The 23,261-nt window shown below is 43.6% G+C and overlaps 1 protein-coding gene across 3 annotated transcripts in view; it reads left to right on the top strand.

Annotated features, from left to right (window-relative positions):
• The window catches only part of KIF26A (kinesin family member 26A), a 224,270-nt gene that overhangs the window by 181,835 nt on the left and 19,174 nt on the right, over nt 1–23,261 (top strand). For all 3 annotated transcript variants that reach the window (XM_073609728.1, XM_073609726.1, XM_073609727.1), the window contains exons 6-11: nt 2,814–3,023; nt 6,567–6,660; nt 12,480–12,742; nt 12,998–13,181; nt 17,350–17,509; nt 20,282–20,444. In XM_073609728.1, coding sequence (XP_073465829.1) covers nt 2,814–3,023; nt 6,567–6,660; nt 12,480–12,742; nt 12,998–13,181; nt 17,350–17,509; nt 20,282–20,444 — 1,074 coding nt within the window. The remainder of the gene's footprint in view (nt 1–2,813; nt 3,024–6,566; nt 6,661–12,479; nt 12,743–12,997; nt 13,182–17,349; nt 17,510–20,281; nt 20,445–23,261) is intronic.

Here is a 23,261-nt window from a genome sequence, read left to right as displayed (position 1 = left end):
CCTTATTCCTGGTTCCAGCAGGCTCCCTCCATCTTTGTGACCAGTCCAGCACTGCTGCCTCTCTGAGATCCATTGGACCCTGGCTGTACGCTAACCTCATCACATACAGTGCAGGTTTAATAGCCCTGCACTGCCGTGATAGCTCACACAGGGGTAGATTTACTAAAACTGGTGCACCCAGAATCTGGTGCAGTTGTGCATGCTAGCCAATCAGCTTTTAACTTCACCTTGTTCAGTTAAGCTTTCACAATACAACCTGGAAGTTGAATGGTTTCCATGCAGAGCTGCACAACATTTTGCACCATGAAGTTTTAGTAAATAACCCCCACAGTGTCATCAAGAAGTGTTAGGACTACAGAACACCTTCCCTATGTTATAAGAGGGTGTTCTGTAATCCTAACAAACTTTCTGTCCAAGGGTTGTAGGCAGGTGCAGTTCAGCTTTCCCTTTGTAGGTAGTGCTGTTCTAGCAGCCGCTGAGTAGGAGGAACAGAGGTTGAGAGGAGCTTTTTGTTCTTCTGAGGCCTCTGTAGGTGTCATCAGGGGAGCAGTTGTCCAATTAGACGCTGCTGCACTGAATGGCCTCTACAACCATCTTTAGTGAAGGCAGTGCTAAAAAAAAAAAAGCACTGCCCCACTGCAGTTGGTGCGCATTTGCGATGTGGATAGTTTAGGGACAGGATTCCAGCTAGCTAGGGACATTGCACTTAGCGGTACAGAGAGGTTACGGTTGAGGAGGGATAGTGCAGGGATACTATGCCTGGCTCCGCCATATGGGAACCTTAGACTGTTGGGATTCCGATCTGGTTACTACAGGCACCTGCACAGCTGTTCTGCCTATTAGCCACCCCTTCATCAAATGCAGTTTCGGTAATGGAGCCTACCAAGGCGTCCTCTCAAATACAAAGACTGTTAAAGTTTTTTTTTCTTCATCATGTGACTGGGTGGTTTAGTTTGATCTGAGTTCTTCTTGCTCCCCACTTTATTATTTTCACCTGTGGTGAAGCTCTAATAAAGGAGCGAAACCTGTAAGGTTTAAGGTCCTTTTGGAAGCACATAGTTTTCCATTCCTTTTTTCTTAGGGGTCACATGAATTGAAATCTTTTCCTCCTCAATTCCCTTTTTTGCTGGGGTGAGGTCCAAAAATATGCCTGCCAAGACATTGATTTTTTACTAGAGAAGGATTTTTGTGGATATGTTGAATAAGGGGACCGTCCATTAGTGGTGTTTTTGCATCCACATGGATGAGTGTACCCGTGTTACGTATCTGAGAGGCATAGGTCTTGATAGGACATCAGAGAGATCCTGAGTAAGATTTTTGGACACTATTCCTTTCTTTCTCAATCAATGTACATTTCATGGTGGGACAGGTGAACAGTCATAGCCACCACCTGCATCCTCAAAGACAATACTGTACAAAGTTGTAAGCCAATTGTCTCTGTATCAGCCATCATTATCGGATCCGTCCTGAGGTATAAAATCAAACTTCAGGGACAGCGGTGACTTCAGATGAAGAATGAAGAGCTTAATGCCTGGAGTGAAGAGAAGAAGAAATATGAAGTAACAAACAAGGGTGGAAGTGACCTACCTCTCTACAGATTTACACTATCGGAAGTGGTATTTTGAATCATTTTCATGAATAATACCTGAATCCTGAAATTGTTGTAATGAGGAACCGCTCTGAGAGGAGAGACCATTCCATAGGCTACTGAGCTGCGGAAAATTCAGCATAACAAGCGTTTTTTTTTTTCTCATGAGTGTCACATGCCCTTTGGTAGTCTTTGTTCTCCTTTTGATGCACATGCATGATGATCTGACCTTGTGAGGGACGATCCTAGAAGGAAGATCAAGATTGAGTCCTAATTTCTGTGAAGTCTATTGGAGGCCATATCATGTCTGAAGGACGATTGAGCATTATTAGACCGCTTATAATTTGGTGGTCTAAGGGTAAAAGGCCCAGTGTGCTGTGGTGTTGGAGGTTCTTTTCACCCGTTATATAACAAACATTTACATACACTGAAAGTGCCCTGTATGCCTTGGATATATATGGACATTTTTTGAAGGACCCCTCTGTAATTAGAAAGTGCTACATTTTTACTTCTTATTCATGTTAATTGTCACCAACAGTTAATGTCAGCTGCTGTTTTAAGTTGAATTGTGTTACCCTAAGTGCAGGTGGAACTTTTATCTTTACTATGTGTTAAAGTACTGCTAAGAACTGTTACACCCGGATTGCCTGTAATACTGAGACTTTGTTGCCACAGTGTTTGGAACTGTAAGTGAGCTACTTGCCGCCATCTTCCATGTGTCAATTGTTACTTTTACTTTATCAAATAATTGCGCCAACTTCCTTGGTTTCTTTGTGCCTTTACTCTATCTCGGGGTAACAATCAACTGGCCCTGCCTACAGGGTGACAATGTTGCTCCTCCATAAATACAGTACAATGATTGAGGGTTGTCACCCTAGGGCAAGAAGTGTGTTTCTGGCAGGAACAGTAGGTGAAAATAAGGGAAACAAGCCTGAAAAAGGAAGCAATTGCAGCCACCTCCTTTAATGACTAAGACAAAGAGATGAAAACAAGCCATAGGAGACATTAACAAGTTCTCAATGTGGAAATATCTACTTAATTTACCTTCAGCTAGATAATCCAGTTTTGTGGCCTGTAGGCAGGAGCACAGCTTTTTGTGACATAACAATTAAAGGCCATTTCCAGTCCCGCAATAGAAATCACATGCTTGCTTATATAAATCACTCTCTTGTTTATATATTTTTATAATGAATGAATGTTTAATAACAATTGATATTTTTTACAGGTAAAAGTAATGGTGAGAATCTGTCCATCACAAGGGATCCATGACACATCAGAATCCATGTCTTTTTTAAAAGTTGACCCGCGAAAGAAACAGATCACTCTATATGACCCGCCTACATGTGGCCCCACCATGACAGGCCACAGAAGAGCTGTGGTTGCCGTCCCAAAGATGTTTGCCTTTGATTCAGTGTTTCCTCAAGATGCTTCACAGGTAGGTCCACTCATCGCTGGAAATGAGCAGAATGGAGTTTTCAAAATTTGTACAACACATTTTACCAAACATATTGATTTCTAGGGGCAGATGGAATTGAACGCACTTTTAAGGAAATACAATGGCAGCTGTCTCTGATGTGGCTTCATTCACAAAGCCATGTGATTACCATGTCAGTATTGATTTGGTGATCACATGGCTTTGACAGAAAAACAAGCAATGTTATTTTATTTTTTTTTAAGCAAATTTCGCCTAAAGCCTCTACACAATCAATACAGTTCAATAAAAACGGCCGACATTCAACCCGTGAGTATGGCAGCCAATCTGACAGAAGCCGGCCGTTTGGAAGCATACTAGAAAGCGACCGGCTCCCGATCAGCGCTCTCAGCCAATGGCTGAGAGCGCCGATTTGAGTGTTCTGGTGGGGGGCAGGGCTCGCGTCCCCCTGTCAGAACACAAAAGCTCAGCGAGGGGGCGATTGCTGTACTAACATCGGATCATAAGTACAGTGGCTCCCACCGGAGCTGACTGTTTTTTTTCGTGCATAGTGTGTACCAGGCTTAAAGTGTTACTAAACCCACAACAGTAAAATCATTCTGTACATGTAGTAAAGCATGCTTGTTATACTCACTATGGAACCTAAGGGGGTAATCCCTTGCAATTGTGTAAAAAGGCTGTTTGATCCTGTATGCACAGATCCTCCCCTTTTTGCACTGTCCCCTAAACATGTCCAGATAAGACAGAGTTAGTGGAGTCAGCCTGCACATGCTCAGTTTGATGTGTATTTCTAGGGAGTTTCTTTTTTTTCTTGGGAGAGTGCATGTGATCAGCACAGGGCCAAATAGTACTGTCCAGACAGAGGGTCGGGGGTCCTTCATTCTGATAGGACAGCCAGTGCAGTATGAAAACCCCTCCTACAAACTTTAAACAGACACACATAAAAGTCTCAAGACTGCTATATACTACTGATGAGAAAAGGTATTTAGCCTGGATTTAGTAACAGTCCTGGGTTTAGTAACACTTTAAGTGTAATTTGACAACATTTCTTCAATGGGGAAATTGGTAATCTTACTGAAAAAACAAGATGTATAAAAAAACAAAAAAACTCATCACTAAGCATTGTACCATTACTCCAGAAAATCAGTTAATGCTGCATATATGGAATGTGTTGGGATATTTGCTGCATCATTTCAGCCAAATTTCAAAAATTGGGCACATTTTTGCATTATCCACACTTTTACCACACCAAACTCTTATATGCGCCTTTCTCACCATTTCTCATTGATTGCTATAGTAAGTTCCTTATCAAACTGTTTTTCTTCAGTCTTAAATGTCAGTTATGCTAAAGACATACTTCCAGAGACACAGCTTGTAGGATAGCATGGCAATTTGCTTACTCAGTAAGATCCACAGCCAATATCATCTCACTTAGAACACTCAGAAGTAGAATTCAATGTAATTATTGAAGAAAACCGGTCCACAATACTATCTACCTGATCATAGGTTCGATTGCCAAATTAAGAGGCACAGTGCTTTTGGGTAAGAAACACTTGTGCAACATGCAGACGGTTTTATTTTGATGTCTGATTATTGGTGCCTCTTACCTTGACACTAAACCTAAGATCGAGCAAAAGGTATCATGGACCTGTTTTCTGGGATAATTGCTTTGTGCAGTGGGAACAAGCAGTCCAGAAGCTGTGATTTACTACTGCAGAGGTGAAAGGCTTAAGCTGGCCTCCCTTGCTGCAGCAGTGATTTATTTACCAATGTACATCCAATACAGTTTTTTCCAACTTGGTGTGTTACAAAGAACATTTCTTGTGTGGTGAAAAACACTTTTTTTTTTTTTTTATCTGAAGCCTCCTTGTACAGCAAGGGTGAAACACAAACCAAACTGCAACATGGCGGTGCTAGAGGCTGAACTATGTTGTTTTTGAGAGCAAAACAGAGTGGGGGTGTAGCGTCACATATGGCGACACATCACATTTGGCTACTCGCTGGACTGCGCATGAGCGACGCCACCATATGTGTTCCAACACTGTGGCGATCTGCGCTTGCACAGAATTTTGTGGCCACACCCCTGAGTCCAGGTTCAAGCCCCACCATCCAAGTGGACATAGAGTCAGATTATAATTATGCCGAGCGAAGCGAGGCCGTGCCTGAAGTGTGGCGAGCGGCCCTCTGGCAAAGTGGTTTTACAACAGAGTTGGAACGCATATGGCGGCGTCGCGCATGCGCACTCCAGCGGGTAGCAGAATGTGATGTGACAGGGGTACACAAGAATATACCAAATACAAAAGCTCAAACTCCTGTAAAAGCAGTGTGAAAGAGGCCTAACTCAGTAGATTAAAACCTTGTTAACACGGACAGCAGAGGGGGCAGTAAAAACACATGGGATGATCTCCCACCTACAAGTTAACGTGGTGAAGAAGACTGTACACATTGTTATGCAGCAGCACATTATATACAGAGCTTCACTTTTGGTAGGCAATACCGCAATCAAATACACTGCATTCAAGTGAATAGGATCGTGCTGCAGCTGTGATGGTACAGTGTTAAATGAAGTGGCTCTCGACTCCTGTCCTCAGGACCCACTAACAGGCCAGATTTTAGGAATTACCTTGGGGAGATGCAGACTAGAATACTGCAATCACTGAGCAGAAAATGGTATCACCTGTGATGTGTTTCAGTTATCTTGCAAACCTGGCCTGTTAGTGGGCCCTGAGGACAGGAGTTGAGAACTACTGGTCTAATGCATATGGTTGTGGTGTGGGTGGGCAGGATCCCCCCCCCCAAAAAAGGAAAAAAAAAAAAAAAAAACAGGCAACGAGGAGGTAGCATATCCTCTCAGAGCCACCGGTCAATTGGCTCTAAAAAGTGATCCACCAGTTGCCTATGTGTACAAGGCATTCGTTTTCATCATGCATAGTGTAGAAGAGTGCACACTATCTCACAGCTATTCTAAATGCCAAGCTGTACATTGATAGTTTGCTACCATGAGCTGGTACCAATTCTGGAGCTCAATCATGTCTCCCCTTTTCTGAATAGCCCAAGGTGGGTCTCTTTGTGCTAACAGTCCAATACATACCTCCCAACTCTTTGAGATGGGAATGAGGGACACCTATCAGCAAAAGTATGCAACCATAGGACACACCCCCTGTCACTCCCCCTTAAAGGAGAATTGTACAAAAAAAAACAAAACAGGATTGGTTAAACCCACAAGTGCTTTTTTACCACTACTATCACTTTATATTGGCTTTTGGAATTTACACATGCAGCAATTTAGAAATCAGATGAAAGGTTTAGTTCTGGGAAACACGTTTTGATAGATAATAGGTGCATTTTATATACATCTATATAAATCAGACCAAAATGAGGGATAAATGAGGAGGAATGAGGGACAGAAGGACATTGCTCCAAATCAGGGACAGTCCCTCGAAATCAGGGACATTTGGGAGCTGTGGTCCAATAGATACCCGACCGTATTTGTGCAGCATAATCAGAAATCAGAAGTAGCCATTTTCCCCCATCTTCTCTTTATAGGCAGAAGTTTGCTCTGGGACCGTGGCGGAAGTCATTCAGTCTGTTGTGAACGGTGCAGATGGATGCATATTTTGCTTTGGTCATGTCAAGCTTGGTAAGCTCCCAGATCTGTTACAGTTAATTACTATGTCAGTCTGTTAATTACACGCTGTCATTTATTGGTTCAGCAAACACACAGAATGCAAATAGATTATAGCTTTTAATTAGTTGCAAAACTTGCTTCAGTTAATTCCTGCAGAGCTTTGAACCAAACTGTAACTACACAAAAAGCAGACACCCAACCTTGCAAGTCTGATCATTGTAAAAAAAAAAAAAAAAAAAAAATTCTAGGCATCTACTTTTTTCCATTTCAATATTTGTATTCTAACATTTTTCTGAAACAAAGTGTGATACATTTCAATCAGTTAGTATAAGACAGCAAATAGAGAACTGCAAGGATACCTGTGAACATTCAATGTAAATTTCACACTAGACTATGAAACATTAGCTATAATGTTATAAATGACTAGAGATACATAGGTAGTGTGTATAGATGATTTTGTGTATTGCACATTGCTGCATGTAGTGGGAGGATAATCATTTTCCATATAGAACAAAAATTATAAATTCGCAGTTGTGTAGCAAGGGAGGAGAACAGATAGAAACAAAGAGCATTAAAGAACGGTTTGAAAGGTGAGATGGGAAGATGTATCAGGGAAGTAGTAGGAGTATATGGCAAAGGGGGACAAGGTAGGAGAGTATGAGGTCTAGAGTATTACAAATGGGCATTATGCCGCGTACACACGATCGGAAATGCCACCAGCAAAACTCAGATGAGAGCTTTTTGTCAGAAAATGAGACCGTGTGTATGCTCCATCGGTCTTTTCCAGCCAGCAAAAGATTGAGAGCATGTTCTCTATTTTTCGGTCGGGAAAAGTTCCTATCCTTTCGGACGTGCAAAAAATCACACGTGCTCGGAAACAATTTGACGCATGCTCGGAAGCATCGAACTTCATTTTCTCAGCTCGTCGTAGTGTTGTACATCACCACGTTCTTGACGGTCGAAAGTTCAGAGGACTTTTGTGTGACCGTGTGTATGCAAGGCAAGCTTGAGCGGAATTCCGCCGGAAAAACCATCCAAGTTTTTTCTGACGGAAATTCCGATTGTGTGTACGCGGCATTAGAGGAAAGCAATCTGTAGTTAGGAAGCTAGGTTTGCATTTAGATAGATAAGCAGACGTATCAAAGTCGTAATGATTATCAATCTAGGGGGAGCAAATTTTGGTAAATTTTAGAATGGTCTGTGAGGACTGTAGAAAGTTGTTCTGTGATCATTGTCCAGAATAAATGGTTTTTGAAAGCTGCAAAGCATCTACTTCTTTATAGTAAAGCACTTTAGCTTTTGCTCTGTTGTGACATGAGAACAAAAGTAAGACAATGATTAATGTGTTTCTGGTCTGTGAACACAGCTTTTGCAGAAATAGTTATTGGAAAAATCAATGCTGGATTTTTTTGAGCACTTGAAATGCAATTTAAAAAACAAATCATGTCCTCTCCTACACCCTCATCAAATATTCTGAGAGAATATGTAAACTGATTCACTTGGCATGGCCCACTGTTGTTACCATCAGGAAACCCATCCAGAGACATGCCAAGCAGCCATGGTGCTTATAAGAAGTGGTTGCACAAGGCTGCAGGTATTTGGCAGCACTTTTAATAGTTATATGATGCACAGAGCTTCAGCAAACTTAATGTCATTCAGTAATGGCTTACATCTACTATTGAATGTAGCGCAGGCACCACTGGTGGTAATTGGTACCAATAACTTCCTGATCCTTTACTACCAGGGACCCCTCATTTGTACAGTTAGTTGCAGCGATCTGAGGAGGCGACAAATGTACTTTAAAAGGGTTTTTCCAGTCTGGTAAAAAATAAATAAAATCAGGATATTATTTTTAGGGATCCTCATGATACTGCCAGTCTCATAAACAGTATTTGTGCCCTTTCTGCTACAACATCTGACATGCTAAAATATAGTGGATGCAGGAACAGAAAAAGATTTCCTGTCTGAATCCTGCTCGTTATGCTAATCAACTTATTTCAGTACTTCCTGAGTAGGGATGAGCCGAACACCCCCCTGTTCGGTTCGCACCAGAACATGCGAACAGGAAAAAAGTTCGTTCGAACATGCGAACACCGTTAAAGTCTATGGGACACGAACATGAATAATCAAAAGTGCTAATTTTCAAGGCTTATATGCAAGTTATTGTCATAAAAAGTGTTTGGGGACCTGGGTCCTGCCCCAGGGGACATGGATCAATGCAAAAAAAAGTTTTAAAAACGGCCGTTTTTTCAGGAGCAGTGATTTTAATAATGCTTAAAGTCAAACAATAAAAGTGTAATATCCCTTTAAATTTCGTACCTGGGGGGTGTCTATAGTGTGCCTGTAAAGGGGCGCATGTTTCCTGTGTTTAGAACAGTCTGACAGCAAAATGACATTTTGAAGGAAAAAACTCATTTAAAACTACCCGCGGCTATTGCATTGCCGACAATACACATAGAAGTTCATTGATAAAAACGGCATGGGAATTCCCCAAAGGGGAACCCCGAACCAAAATTAAAAAAAAAAAATGACGTGGGGGTCCCCCTAAATTCCATACCAGGCCCTTCAGGTCTGGTATGGATATTAAGGGGAACCCCGGCCAAAATTTAAAAAAAAAAATGACGTGGGGTTCCCCCTAAATTCCATACCAGACCCTTCAGGTCTGGTATGGATTTTAAGGGGAACCCCGCGCCAAAAAAAAAAAAAAAAACGGCGTGGGGTCCCCCCAAAAATCCATACCAGACCCTTATCCGAGCACGCAACCTGGCAGGCCGCAGGAAAAGAGGGGGGGACGAGAGTGCGGCCCCCCCTCCCTCCTGAACCGTACCAGGCCACATGCCCTCAACATTGGGAGGGTGCTTTGGGGTAGCCCCCCAAAACACCTTGTCCCCATGTTGATGAGGACAAGGGCCTCATCCCCACAACCCTGGCCGGTGGTTGTGGGGGTCTGCGGGCGGGGGGCTTATCGGAATCTGGAAGCCCCCTTTAACAAGGTGACCCCCAGATCCCGGCCCCCCCCCTGTGTGAAATGGTAAGGGGGTACATAAGTACCCCTACCATTTCACGAAAAAAGTGTCAAAAATGTTAAAAATGACAAGAGACAGTTTTTGACAATTCCTTTATTTAAATGCTTCTTCTTTTTTCTATCTTCCTTCATCTTCTGGTTCTTCTGGCTCTTCTGGTTCTTCTGGTTCTTCCTCCGGCGTTCTCGTCCAGCATCTCCTCCGCGGCGTCTTCTGTCTTCTTCTCCTCGGGCCGCTCCGCACCCATGGCATGGGGGGGAGGCTCCCGCTCTTCTCTTCTTCTCTTCTTCTTTTCTTTTTTTCTTCTTTTCTTCTCTTCTTCTCTTCTTCTCTTCTTCTTCATTTTCTTCTCCGGGCCGCTCCGCAATCCATGCTGGCATGGAGGGAGGCTCCCGCTGTGTGACGGCGCTCCTCGTCTGACAGTTCTTAAATAACGGGGGGGCGGGGCCACCCGGTGACCCCGCCCCCCTCTGACGCACGGTGACTTGACGGGACTTCCCTGTGACGTCACGGGGAATGCCACAGGGAAGTCCCGTCAAGTCACCGTGCGTCAGAGGGGGGCGGGGTCACCGGGTGGCCCCCCCCCCCCCCCCGTTATTTAAGAACTGTCAGACGAGGAGCGCCGTCACACAGCGGGAGCCTCCCTCCATGCCAGCATGGATTGCGGAGCGGCCCGGAGAAGAAAATGAAGAAGAAGAAGAGAAGAAGAGAAGAAAAGAAGAAAAGAAGAAGAGAAGAAGAGAAGAGCGGGAGCCTCCCCCCCATGCCATGGGTGCGGAGCGGCCCGAGGAGAAGAAGACAGAAGACGCCGCGGAGGAGATGCTGGACGAGAACGCCGGAGGAAGAACCAGAAGAACCAGAAGAGCCAGAAGAACCAGAAGATGAAGGAAGATAGAAGAAAGAAGAAGCATTTAAATAAAGGAATTGTCAAAAACTGTCTCTTGTCATTTTTAACATTTTTGACACTTTTTTCGTGAAATGGTAGGGGTACTTATGTACCCCCTTACCATTTCACACAGGGGGGGGGCGGGATCTGGGGGTCACCTTGTTAAAGGGGGCTTCCAGATTCCGATAAGCCCCCCGCCCGCAGACCCCCACAACCACCGGCCAGGGTTGTGGGGATGAGGCCCTTGTCCTCATCAACATGGGGACAAGGTGTTTTGGGGGGCTACCCCAAAGCACCCTCCCAATGTTGAGGGCATGTGGCCTGGTACGGTTCAGGAGGGAGGGGGGGCCGCACTCTTGTCCCCCCCTCTTTTCCTGCGGCCTGCCAGGTTGCGTGCTCGGATAAGGATCTGGTATGTATTTTTGGGGGGACCCCACGCCGTTTTTTTTTTTTTTTTTTGGCGCGGAGTTCCCCTTAAAATCCATACCAGACCTGAAGGGTCTGGTATGGAATTTAGGGGGAACCCCACGTCATTTTTTTTTTTTAATTTTGGCCGGGGTTCCCCTTAATATCCATACCAGACCTGAAGGGCCTGGTATGGAATTTAGGGGGACCCCCACGTCATTTTTTTTTTTTAATTTTGGTTCAGGGTTCCCCTTTGGGGAATTCCCATGCCGTTTTTATCAATGAACTTCTATGTGTATTGTCGGCAATGCAATAGCCGCGGGTAGTTTTAAATGAGTTTTTTCCTTCAAAATGTCATTTTGCTGTCAGACTGTTCTAAACACAGGAAACATGCGCCCCTTTACAGGCACACTATAGACACCCCCCAGGTACGAAATTTAAAGGGATATTACACTTTTATTGATTGACTTTAAGTATTATTAAAATCACTGCTCCTGAAAAAACGGCCGTTTTTAAAACTTTTTTTTGCATTGATCCATGTCCCCTGGGGCAGGACCCAGGTCCCCAAACACTTTTTATGACAATAACTTGCATATTAGCCTTTAAAATTAGCACTTTTGATTTCTCCCATAGACTTTTAAAGGGTGTTCCGCGGCATTCGAATTTGCCGCGAACACCCCAAATTGTTCGCTGTTCGGTGAACTTGCGAACAGCCAATGTTCGAGTCGAACATGAGTTCGACTCGAACTCGAAGCTCATCCCTATTCCTGAGCCACTGTCCAGGAGCAAGTGTGGAGATCAGGAGACAAACATACACGGACAAGGCAGAAGTCCCTACTTACATTGTATAGCAGCTCGGCAAATAGCATTTTCAGAAAGAAGAAGTCAGCAGTGGCAACCTCCAGGCTTCTCTTCACTAGGTTCAGTGAGAGCAGAATCCCAGACTGCCCTTTACCCCTTGTATATGCAGGATATAATACTCTTTTCACCACTCCTCGTGCCCAAAATTGTCAGTTTTGTTGCAGCATCAGTGACCACCGTATGTTCTGCAATGTACATGAGGATGTCAAGGATCTGCCCACATGCATGGAGATTGCAGAAGCAGAGAAAAGAAGTTTGTATAAGGTAAGTATTCTGTTATGAAGCCCCTTAATGGAAAAAAAAAGTATTATATCCTGAGGGAACGGGGGCATACAGTCAATTTTTTGACTATCCTTAAAAAAGAGAAAGTGAGGTATCTATGGAAGATCTGAAATTCAGATTTCTATATGTGTACTTATGACACAGGGGCAAAAATCAATATCTATGCACAGATATGTGGCTAAAAAAGATATTCTTCGAAAACAACCATAGATTTGTTATATGTGGTCATTTAAAATAATACTTTGTGTGGATTAGCAGTCTATTTTTTCTCTTCTGCTTCTGCACAATTGCAAAGCAATCACTGGTTGATCATCTGTACAAATGAGCCCATTGTCCCGAAGACAATCAGAATCTAACCGTGCTTCCTCCTTTAGGTAAGACCTATACCATGATTGGTAAAGATGCCTCTACACAAAGCCTTGGCATTATCCCTTGTGCAATCTCCTGGCTTTTCAAACTAATCAATGAGAGGAGAGAAAAGACCGGCACCCGCTTCTCAGTCCGAGTATCTGCTGTGGAAATCTGCGGCAAAGACGAAAACCTTAAAGATCTGCTAGCTGAAGTAGCCACCGGTAGCCTTCAAGATGGTCAATCCCCAGGAGTCTATCTCCGAGAAGATCCAATATGCGGCACTCAGGTATAATGGAATTCTGCGGATTATTTATTTAGAAGTTTTCCCTTTTTTTTTCCTCTCAAATAACTGCCTTGTGTTTGTGAATCTTTATTTTCGGCCATTAAGAACCTCATGAAAACTCTTGCTTGCCTACAAGCCAGAATCCCTAGTCCCTGGGTGTACATATTTGTTTTTTTGATTGCCTGGGAGACTTGGCCGGTTGTGGAAGAAAGAACACCCTTATCCTAATTAAGTGTTTTTTTTTCTTCATGCTTGCAGCTTCAAAACCAGAGTGAGTTGAGAGCCCCCACAGCAGAGAAAGCCGCTCACTTTCTCGATGCGGCCCTAGCGGCAAGAAGTACCAGTAAGCCAGATTGTGATGTAGAAGATAGAAGGAATTCACATATGCTTTTTACTCTTCACATATACCAGTACAGGATGGAGAAGACTGGCAAAGGAGGAAGTACGTGTGATTTTGTTATGCATTTTACATACTGTATAGTGTGTTATTGCCAAAACCGTGGTTATTTGGAAGTTGGAAAAATAATGACTTGCAGAATTTAGAAACATATCAATAGAAAGTGTACTCAGACCACTAAAGCTTATTCTGATCAGTTGCTATTCTACTTTAAACAGTACTCTTTACACGTTTTCTAATACATTACAAGACAAGTTGTCTCAAAGGAAACATGTAGTTAAAGAAATGTGGAGGCTTCTATTGCTGACCTTTTCTTATGAAAATGCCAGCTGCCTGGCTGTCATGTTGGTTTGAAGCCGTCGGTACTTGCTGTGGCACTGACCTAGAACAAGTCATTCTTTGTAAACTGCATGCTTGTTAAAGGATCAGTGTCCCAGAAAGCCAGAGACAGCCAGGCTAATTGCATTTTTTAGATGGAGGTTGCTAATGAAAGCCCTTCTATTTCTCTCACTACAGCTTTCTTTTAACAAGTCGCTAAGGTTTGCAAATGCCAGCTCCCCAGGGAAAGGCATTAACGGATACCAGAGAAACTTACATATATTACCACATCAGTTAAGGGTAAATGAATCCCAGACTCTCCCTTTCATCTTTCCATATTTGATTGGGAACATGAAAGCGAGAACCTACTGGGGTAGTCTAGGCAAGTTTTTCACCACTTTTTTTTTTCTTTAATGAAGCCAAATGTAATCAAATAAAGTTCTGTTTCTTCGCCTCTTGGAAAACATAATCTCTCCAGCATGTAGTGTTGTATTGCAGGTGCACATAAAAATTTGATGCTCTTAGCAGGTTCATGGGAAACAATGGTGCTTCCTACCGTTGAATAGAGAAGTGTGGTTTCCTTGAGGCTGATATGTGCTGGGGGAATACAAAATGGAAGGAAGTGGATGTAGGATTAAATAATGGTCGGACTGGGCTAGGTAAGGTTGTGAAGTATTGAAAGGTCAAGTGTTTAATTTTCCTCCCGAGATAATCAAGAATAGAAGCATGTGTTGCCTATACCGCCTGAAGACCACTTAGCTGTAGTAAACACATTCATTGTAAGTTGTGTAATGCAAGGAGGGATATGCATAGTTAAATGACATGAACTGCTTAACCAAATTTCTCAAGCATTGCACAAACTTTTGTGAGTTGCGCACACCAGCTGAACTGGAAAAAAAATTGTCCCCAAACTCTTTGTAAAGTTTCTGACTTTATAGGGGAAGTGCTGTACTGCTTCTTTTAGAGTTAAAGTGGACCTTTTAGTATCTGTACAAGTCTTCATGAATAAATGTCAGAATATACATTCAGCAGCAACAGAATTTTAGAAAAGCTCAGCCTTTATTGTAAAAAAAAAAAAAAAGTCACCTCTAGGCTCCAGTTCTGTGACTTTGTTTAGTTGGGGTGGAATGATGTCATCAGTCTGCTGCAGGCAGGAAGAAGCATTTCCTCAGTCTTCTCTTCCCCAGTGATTAGTAAACATCATAATGTCTATAACAAATATAAATACAGAAGAATCACCCAAAGATCATTAGGGGAGGCAAGTTCATGGAAGTAAGGTATAACAGTGCGTGGTGGCCTGGGTCTGGGTTAATAATAGGTAATACTCTAACAACAATCATTAAAATAAGTAAGATAGAGAAATTCAAAAGAAAAGTATAGAAAGAGAAAGGAAAAAGATGAGAATGGGGGAAAGGAAGAGGGATAGAATCCTGGCGTCAGGTGGCTTAATAAAGTAAGGGAGAAACACCAACCAAACTCGGAAATCATGGATCAATGTTCACGAGATATTAAAAGTACAACATCTTAAAGTTGATAAGTTAGGGTTCATTAGTAGGGGGATCTACAGAAAGTCCAAACATAATATTTTTATAACAAGGATGGTTTTGAACTCAAGCCATTGGGCCCATATTTTGGTGTGACATTTACTGTTGCCTAAAGCAATGAGAGACAGTTCTTCTAATTGACAAACTTCCTCTACCTTTTGCACCCAATGCCTCATTGAAGAGGAAGAGCAAAAATGCATTTAATATGAAAAGCAAACCTGGTTCTAGACTTGCTTTAAAGAATAAGTTGACCCTTACAAAAAATAAATGTACATTTTTTTACAGGTAAAAAATATGCATTTATTTTTTTTTCTTTGTTAGGAGTCTGTAAAGCATTCCGATATGGGCAGGCAGTTACTAAATTACAGGAAGCTCTCTGAACTACCTAGAGAGCTCAATAGCACCCTAGTAGTTCATTGACTACAAGCTGACAGCCACAAAGGCTGCCGGTACTTATAGTTCTGTGAATCAATGACACGGCCATGAGGGACTCTGCCCATTCTCTTTGAATTGTGACAGCGAGTGCGGGAAGAAGATCCCCCAGCTCGCTGTCACAAGGAGGGGGTAGAGCACTCAGATGCTGAACAGGTTACATCCTAAATATTGGTGTAACATGTTCAGGAAGGTAAACTTATCCTTTAAGGATCTATACGTCTAATAATACTGGGTCAATGGGACCAACGTCTGGTCCCAACTTTTTCACTATATAGAAAAGCTGAAAAACCTTTGCAGCAGCTATGTTTGGGTATCACGCTAATAAAAACTGCTTTTAAAAGACAGTTATAAAAAGTAAACAATAAGCTGAATCACCTGAAACGTTCAGCAACTCTGCAGACTGTCCCTTTACATTATGTACTTGCAGAAGAAAAAGTAAAATGCCTGTGAGTAGTTAACTGGAAGGGCCTGTTCATAGCAGATGTGTTTGGTTGCAGTGGTCAGCCTTGCCCAACTCAAAGACATGGAAGAATGACTTGTTTCCTATCATACATTCAATCCAGTGAAGCGTGCCAAACAAACTTCCAAGAGTCCAAGGTAATTTATTGATAAAATTGATGTCTAGTAAAATGAATCCAACACATCTCAGGGACCAAACACATTCCCCCCTTATCAGGACTATTTACTTTAGTCAATTTAGGCACAGGTAAAATTCCTAAGCCCTGATGAAGGGGGGAGTGTGTTTGGCCCCCAAAATGCATTGACTTTTTTACTACTATGAATCAATTTTATCACAAAATGACCTTGAACTCTTGGAAGTGTTTGGCACTCTGTATGTATGTGAATTCTCAACTCTGGGTCCTTTCCTTGTGTTTGGGGTGGTGCCTGTTTTGGTGATGTTCTGCCAACTCTGAGCCACTGTGCCCACAAAAAATCTGAATCCAGTGCCCCATTTGTTCTTGTATTTGCTTCCTATCATGGCAGTTCACACCATCACTCTGTGGTGGTGTACACAAAAAAAAAGTATGGCCTGCAGTACTTTTTTCAGCATAACATGGTGCAACGCATTCCACCGCATCACATTGTGCGCCCAATAGAACTGAATTGAATGTCATTTTGAGACATTTCAATAAAGTTGCGAGCACACACTATGCTACGGTGCACACTGCAAGTGTGCGCAAGCCTTAAAACAGGGATATGCAATTAGCGGACCTCCAGCTGTTACAGAACTACAAGTCCCATGAGGCATAGCAAGACTCTGACAGCCACAAGCATGACACCCAGAGGCAGAGGCATGATGGGACTTGTAGTTTTGCAACAGCTGGAGGTCCACTAATTGCATATCCCTGCCCTAAAATATAACCAAGGACTCCTTTGTGATCTAAACAGCATCAAAAAGTACCACATCCATTTACTATGTGATGCTCAAGCCAAAAGTATACAAAAATCTTCCCTGACTGAGACAAATCCTCCTTCATTTGTTTCTCTTCCACGCACTGCAGCTCGCGGTAGGAGGGGTTCAGCAACAGAGGCAGTGCTTTCAATCCAGAAAGTAGTGGGTAGGACTAGGTTTGGCCAGGCGCTGATTGATAAACTACAGGCTTGCGAATGAACAGTGAAAATGTGGATAGCCACGTCCCCTGCAACATGTTTTCATCCCACTGTAGTGCAAACGGCCACAGCCTACATGAGCTGAATTCTTGAGCAGTGCAGCATTGTTGCCACACCACCACAGGGAGCTGCATTAGTTCATTCAGTTGGACTTCACTGGCAGGATCAACAGGTATTTGTGGGACTTTGCAAGGGGGGGCTAAGAAAAAACTAAGTGCAGGTATGCAGCAAATTTTTAAAGAGATGCCATAGTTCTACTTGAAGAAATAGATGCTACATATATTGTTTCTTTTTTTTCCTGTCAGTGTCAGGAGGACGCAGTCGTTTGCACCTTATTGACCTTGGGAGCTGTGAAAAAGTGTTGAGTAAAAGCCGTGATGGTGGAGGCGGTTTATGTTTATCGCTCAATGCGCTGGGCAGCGTCATAATGGCCCTAGTGAATGGAGCCAAGCACATCCCATATAGGTAAGCTTCTATTGCATATCAAGTGCTGTGTCAGCCTTACCACATCAATAGTTTTTAGCTTTCTGTATCCTACCATTGTGCTTGTGTGTGTGTCACGCTTGTACATGTGCCTTTTAAAAAAAAATAAAAAATGTATAACTCTATTCCTGCATGCCGATAAATGTCTTCCTATGTTGTTTTTATAGTGCTTGCAAGTCATTTTAACCACTTTCTCACTGAGCACATATACCCCCTTCCTGCCCAGGCCAATTTTCAGCTTTCAGCGCTGTTGCACTTTGAATTAAAATTGTGCAGTCATGCAACACTGTACCCAAACAGCATTTTTATCATTTTTTTTTCCACACAAATGGAGCTTTCTTTTGGTGGTATTTAACCACTTGGCGGAAAGTCGGCGCGATCCCGCGAGCTGCCGTAGCGAGGCATGTGCATGCTGCACTTGGGGGGGGCGATGCTCATGACCGATGACCGCCGGCCACGAGCGATCGCAGGCACGAGAAGCAGAACAGGGACGTGTGTGTGCAAAATTCCTGTTCTGTTCTGAGAGGAGATGCAGATCGTGAGTTCCTAATAGCTAGGAACCACGATCTGTCATCTCCTATAGTCAGTCCCCTCCCCCTACAATTAGAACACACAGTCAGGGAACACAGTTAACCCCTTGATCGCCCCCTAGTGTTAACCCCTTCCCTGCCAGTGACATTTATACAGTAATCAGTGCATTTTTATAGCACTGATCGCTGTATAATTGTCAAATCGACCCAAAAATGTGTCAAAAGTGTCCGATGTGTCCGCCACACTGTCACAGTCATGATAAAAATCGCAGATCACTGCCATTACTAGTAAAAAAAAATAATAATAATAAAAATGCCATAAATCTCCTATTTTGTAGACGCGATAACTTTTGCGCAAACCAATCAATATACGCTTATTGCGATTTTTATTACCAAAAATATGTAGAAGAATACACATTGGCCTAAACTGAGGAAAAAATTAGCTTTTTAAAAAAAAAATTGGGGATATTTATTATAGCAAAAAGTACAAAATATTGTTTTTTTTTTTTCAAAATAATCGCTCTTTTTTTGTTTATAGCACAAAAAAATAAAAACCGCAGAGGTGATCAAATACCACCAAAAGAAAGCTCTATTTGTGGGAAATAAAGGATGTCAATTTTGTTTGGGTACAACATCGCACAACCGCACAATTGTCAGTTAAAGCGACGGAGTGCCGTATCGCAAAAAGTGCCCTGGTCATCAAGCAGCCAAATCTTCCGGGGCTGAAGTGGTTAATCACCACTGCGTTTTTAATTTTTTTGCTAAAGAAACAAAAACAGACCAAAAATTCAGTTTGTTTTAAAATTTTCAAAACAGGTAATTTTTCTCCTTGAGAGCTGATGAGGCGGCACCGATAGGGTGCACTGATGAGGTGGCACTGATGGGCAGCACTGATAGGTGACACCGACAAGCACTGTTTACGGCACTGGTGGGCACTGATTTGCAGCACTGGTGGGCACAGATCGGGACCAATTTCCCTGTAACAGAAGGCAGTTACCGGCTTTCTTTTTTTTTATCCTAACGCTGATTGAATGGCCCTGTTCTGTGATCAGCCGGGTCCGAAGGACTTGGCGATCACAGAGCGTGCCGCCGGGGGCACGTGATCACGGGGAGGATGTCTATGGATGCCCTCCTGGCACTTGAAGCCTGCGCTGTAGCCTTCTTTCGGCTATAGTGCGGGCAGGAAGTCGTTAAAGGTATCCATACAGGTTGAAGCAGAATTTTAGGCAGATAATAAATTCTTGCATTTATATTTTAATGCAACTAGTGACTTCACATCAGTCTCACTGAGCAGAGAGATAGTTAAGTAGTCTGTTGTTGCTCCTTTGCTGCCCATTCACAAGCAGGGGGATGGAAGTGACCAAACTAAATTGCTTAAAGTGTAAGTAAACCCTCCTATCATTTTCAGCCAAGGAAGCTGCCATCTTTGCCTCTGTTTAATCTACAATTGCCACGATGCTGCACATGTGATCAGTTTAGACACCAGCCATTGGATGGTTTGACAGTTTGGTTGAGAGCACAACCAATGGGAGTGTTACATTTCCGGCACGTGCCAAAAACAAAACGGTTTATGGATGGATTTACTTCCGCTTAGGGAAAAAGCAGATCTTCTTATCAGTGGCAAACTGGGTGGCGATATTGTTCCTATCCATTAAATATGCAAGGAATTTTTATGAAAAAAAGGTTATGCATTGTTCGACCACAAAGATCCGTGCTTTCAGGGGGGTGGTGCCACAAACCTGACAGTTTCAGAACAGAAATCCAGTGCTAATAAAGCCTGTCTAGTATACAGTAGTATACAGTACAAACACACCAAATGTCCACATAGCCTCACACATTGCAGGAATACATATTGTTTTTTTATTAGTAATACAGGCCAAACAGACGTACTTTTCCTCGATATTATGATTAGTAGTGCCTAACTGCTTCATTTCTTGAATTGTTTGAAAATTCTGGTGTCAAAAATGGAAATAATTAATCCCTTAGTAGCCAAGGGCGGTATTAACCAAGTTGCATTGAAGTTTATGACAGTCTGGCCAGGTTAAATTACAGCTAGCTGTCATTTATAGCTCTGGAAACAGCTGGTATTTTTAATGTAATCCTTTTACTTGCTTGTTGGCATGCCCTTACAATGCTGGAATAAGAAAAAAAAAGGGAATGTCTCTTTCCTCAGGAACAAATGCCCAGTGCAGAATTTTAATTCACATTCTCCCTTGTTAAATAGGGACAGCAAATTAACTATGCTCCTGAGGGAATCTCTGGGGAATATTAACTGCCGAACAACCATGATTGCACACATCTCGGATTCTCCTGCAAATTACCCAGAATCCCTTGCCATCGTTCAGCTCGCTTCAAGGATTCATCGAATGAGAAAGAAAAAATCCAAGGTTAGTTTGTTCTTTCTTTGTACTGCATGCGGGTGGGGGTGGGAAACATGCTTGATGTCATGCTGCACTGTATCAATAATAGACAAATTTGCTTTTGCACTTTCTTCTGTAATGTCACAGTGCAGCACTGCCAAGAAAATACTCAGGATACAGTATATTTATAAGTGTTGTACAGAAATTAGCTTATTTGATATGGCAGTGCTAACATGCAAAGTGCAGTAACCAATAGCAAGCAGATGCCAGTTTGCTGTACTTAGATCAGTGAGAGGTAACTCCTGACTAGTTGTTATAGAAACATTTTGGTCCTTCAAAGATTTAGGTATATTTAAAGGATAAGTTCACTTTTTGTAAAAATAATAATAATAAATGCGCGTTTTTGCAGGTTAAAAAAATGTGCATTATTTTTGGACACTGCAGCCTTGCACATTGCAATGCCAGGATCAGTGGAGTCGCTAGGGGGTGGCTATTGGGGCTATAGCCCCAAGTCTCTTGCCGCAGGGTCCCTGCCTAACCAGCGGGCTGCGGCGGGCGAGCGGGCTGCATGAGAGAGGCGGATGAGAAGCGGGCGGACGAGCAGGGATGACATCATCTCTCTCCGCTCGCTCCACATCACAGCTCTTCCGCCCTCACAGCTGGGCCTCTTTAATGTGGGAGCGAGGTGCGGCGGGGAGCAGAGAGATGACATCATCTCTCACTGCCCGCCACACATCAGCGCTCTTCTGTCCTCACAGCGCGGGCCTCTTCAATGTTGGAGGTGCGGCGGGGAGCAGCAAAATGACACCATCTCTCACTGCCCGCCCCACATCACCGCTCTTCTGCCCTCACAAAATGGACCAGTGCTGCCAGCCTGCCACCAATGCAGTGACAATACACATTTGGTGGCATTGGCTGGCATGGCAAGTGATAATCCACATCAGTTGGCAAGTGACAATCCACATCAGGTGGCAGGTGACGTGGCAAGTGACACTCTGCAAATGATGGCAGGTGACGTGGCAATCTGCAAACGGTGGCAAGTGACAATCCGCATCAGGTGGCAGATGACGTGGCAAGTGACAATCTGCAAATGGTGGCAGGGGACGTGGCAATCTGAAAATGGTGGCAGGTGACGTGGCAAGTGAAAATCCGCATCAGGTGGCAGGTGACGTGGCAAGTGAAAATCCGCATCAGGTGGCAGGTGACGTGGCAAGTGAAAATCCGCATCAGGTGGCAGGTGACATGGCAAGTGACAATCTGTAAATGGTGGCAGGTGACGTGGCAAGTGACAATCCACATCTGATGGCAAGAGATGTGGCAAGTGACATGCCCAGGGCTCCCACTGATTCTGCATTATGGTGAATTGAACCACTTCATTATAAGTTTGAATGCAACAATGCGCTTCGAACACCCTGACACCATATCAACCATGGTGCCATGATGATTTGAGTACCAACACCAGCCATTGCCCTCGAACAACTGCTTACCACCGGCGTGCCCGCCCCCTGGGCTTGCAAAAAAGGTTGGTGACGGCTGCTATGGGCTCTAGCCCCAGATCTTTTGCAGAACTAGCAATGCCCCTGGCCAGAATCCTGAAGACTCTCAGTCAGATGTCTGCCTGTACCTCCTGTATGGGCAGAGCATTACTGAACTGCAGGAAGAATAAATGAACTACAAGAGCGTTCACCAGCACCCTTATAGTTCATTAAGAACTACAAGCCGTCCGTCGCAATGGCAGATGGTACTTGCAGTCTATTCATTCATAGGAAACTGTGAATGAATGACTCAACTCCCCCGGTTTTTGACAGCAGGTACAGGCGTGGGGGAGGATCCTCCACCCGCTGTCACAATGGGGGATCGTTGGGGTATGCAGGCAGGTGCTTAAAGCCTAGTACACACAGGCTGAATGTCGGGCAGCATCGGCCCGCGTGTACTACAGCCGGTCAATGGGGCATGACCGATGGCCAATGGCTGAGAGCTCTAACCCGGGTGTTCTGGCAGAGGGCCCGTCAGAACACAATAGCACAGCAGGGGAGATCGCTGTGCTAACATCACATAGTTAGTACAGTGGCTCCTTCTGAGTAGAGTTGGGCCGAACACCCCTCGGTTCGGTTTGCGCCAGAACTCTCGAACATCGCAAAATTTTGGACCCAAACCCTATTAAAGTCTGTGGGAACCAAAATTGAAAAATCAAAAGTCCCCATTTTGAAGGGTTATATGCAAGTTATTGGCCATAAAAAGCATTTGGGGGCCTGGGTACTGCCCTGGTGGACATGAACTGATGCATACATGCATGCAGCCTGGCAGGTCAGGAAATGGGGGGGGGCAACCGAGAACAACCCCCCTTCTTTTAACAAGGGGGCCTTCAGATCCTGGCCCCCTCCCTAAGTGAATGAGTATGGGGTACATTGTACCTCTACCCACCAGAAAAAAGTGTAAAAAATAAAGACAGGATGCAGCGTTTAACAATTCCTTTACTAGAAAAATATATAAAAACGATTTCCCCCGGTGTAGATCCATCGTCAATCAAGACTGCACCTGAAAAAAAAAATGCTGCGGCTGCGTCGAAGGCTCACCGCCGATTGCCTGCTCCACTATTTTACATTTCCTAAATAGGTAAGGGGCAGAGCCACCAGATGACGTCACCTGGTGGTACGCCCCTTGTGACGTCATCGACTGCTGCATGCTGGGTTGGTGACGTTGCAAGGGGGCGACGACCCCAAGGGCCTGGTATTGATTGAGTTTTTTTTAACTTTTTTTATATTGCCGACAATGTTTTTCTTTTTTTTCATTCAGCTGTTAGCGGGGAAGCTCATTGGCAGCTGATGACTCTGTTAAGGATGC

This window comes from Aquarana catesbeiana, linkage group LG13 (genome assembly GCF_042186555.1).
Source record: "Aquarana catesbeiana isolate 2022-GZ linkage group LG13, ASM4218655v1, whole genome shotgun sequence".
Lineage (NCBI taxonomy): Eukaryota > Metazoa > Chordata > Amphibia > Anura > Ranidae > Aquarana > Aquarana catesbeiana.
The sequence above is the reverse complement of the archived record's forward strand: the minus strand, read 5'-3'. Positions and strand labels throughout refer to the sequence as shown.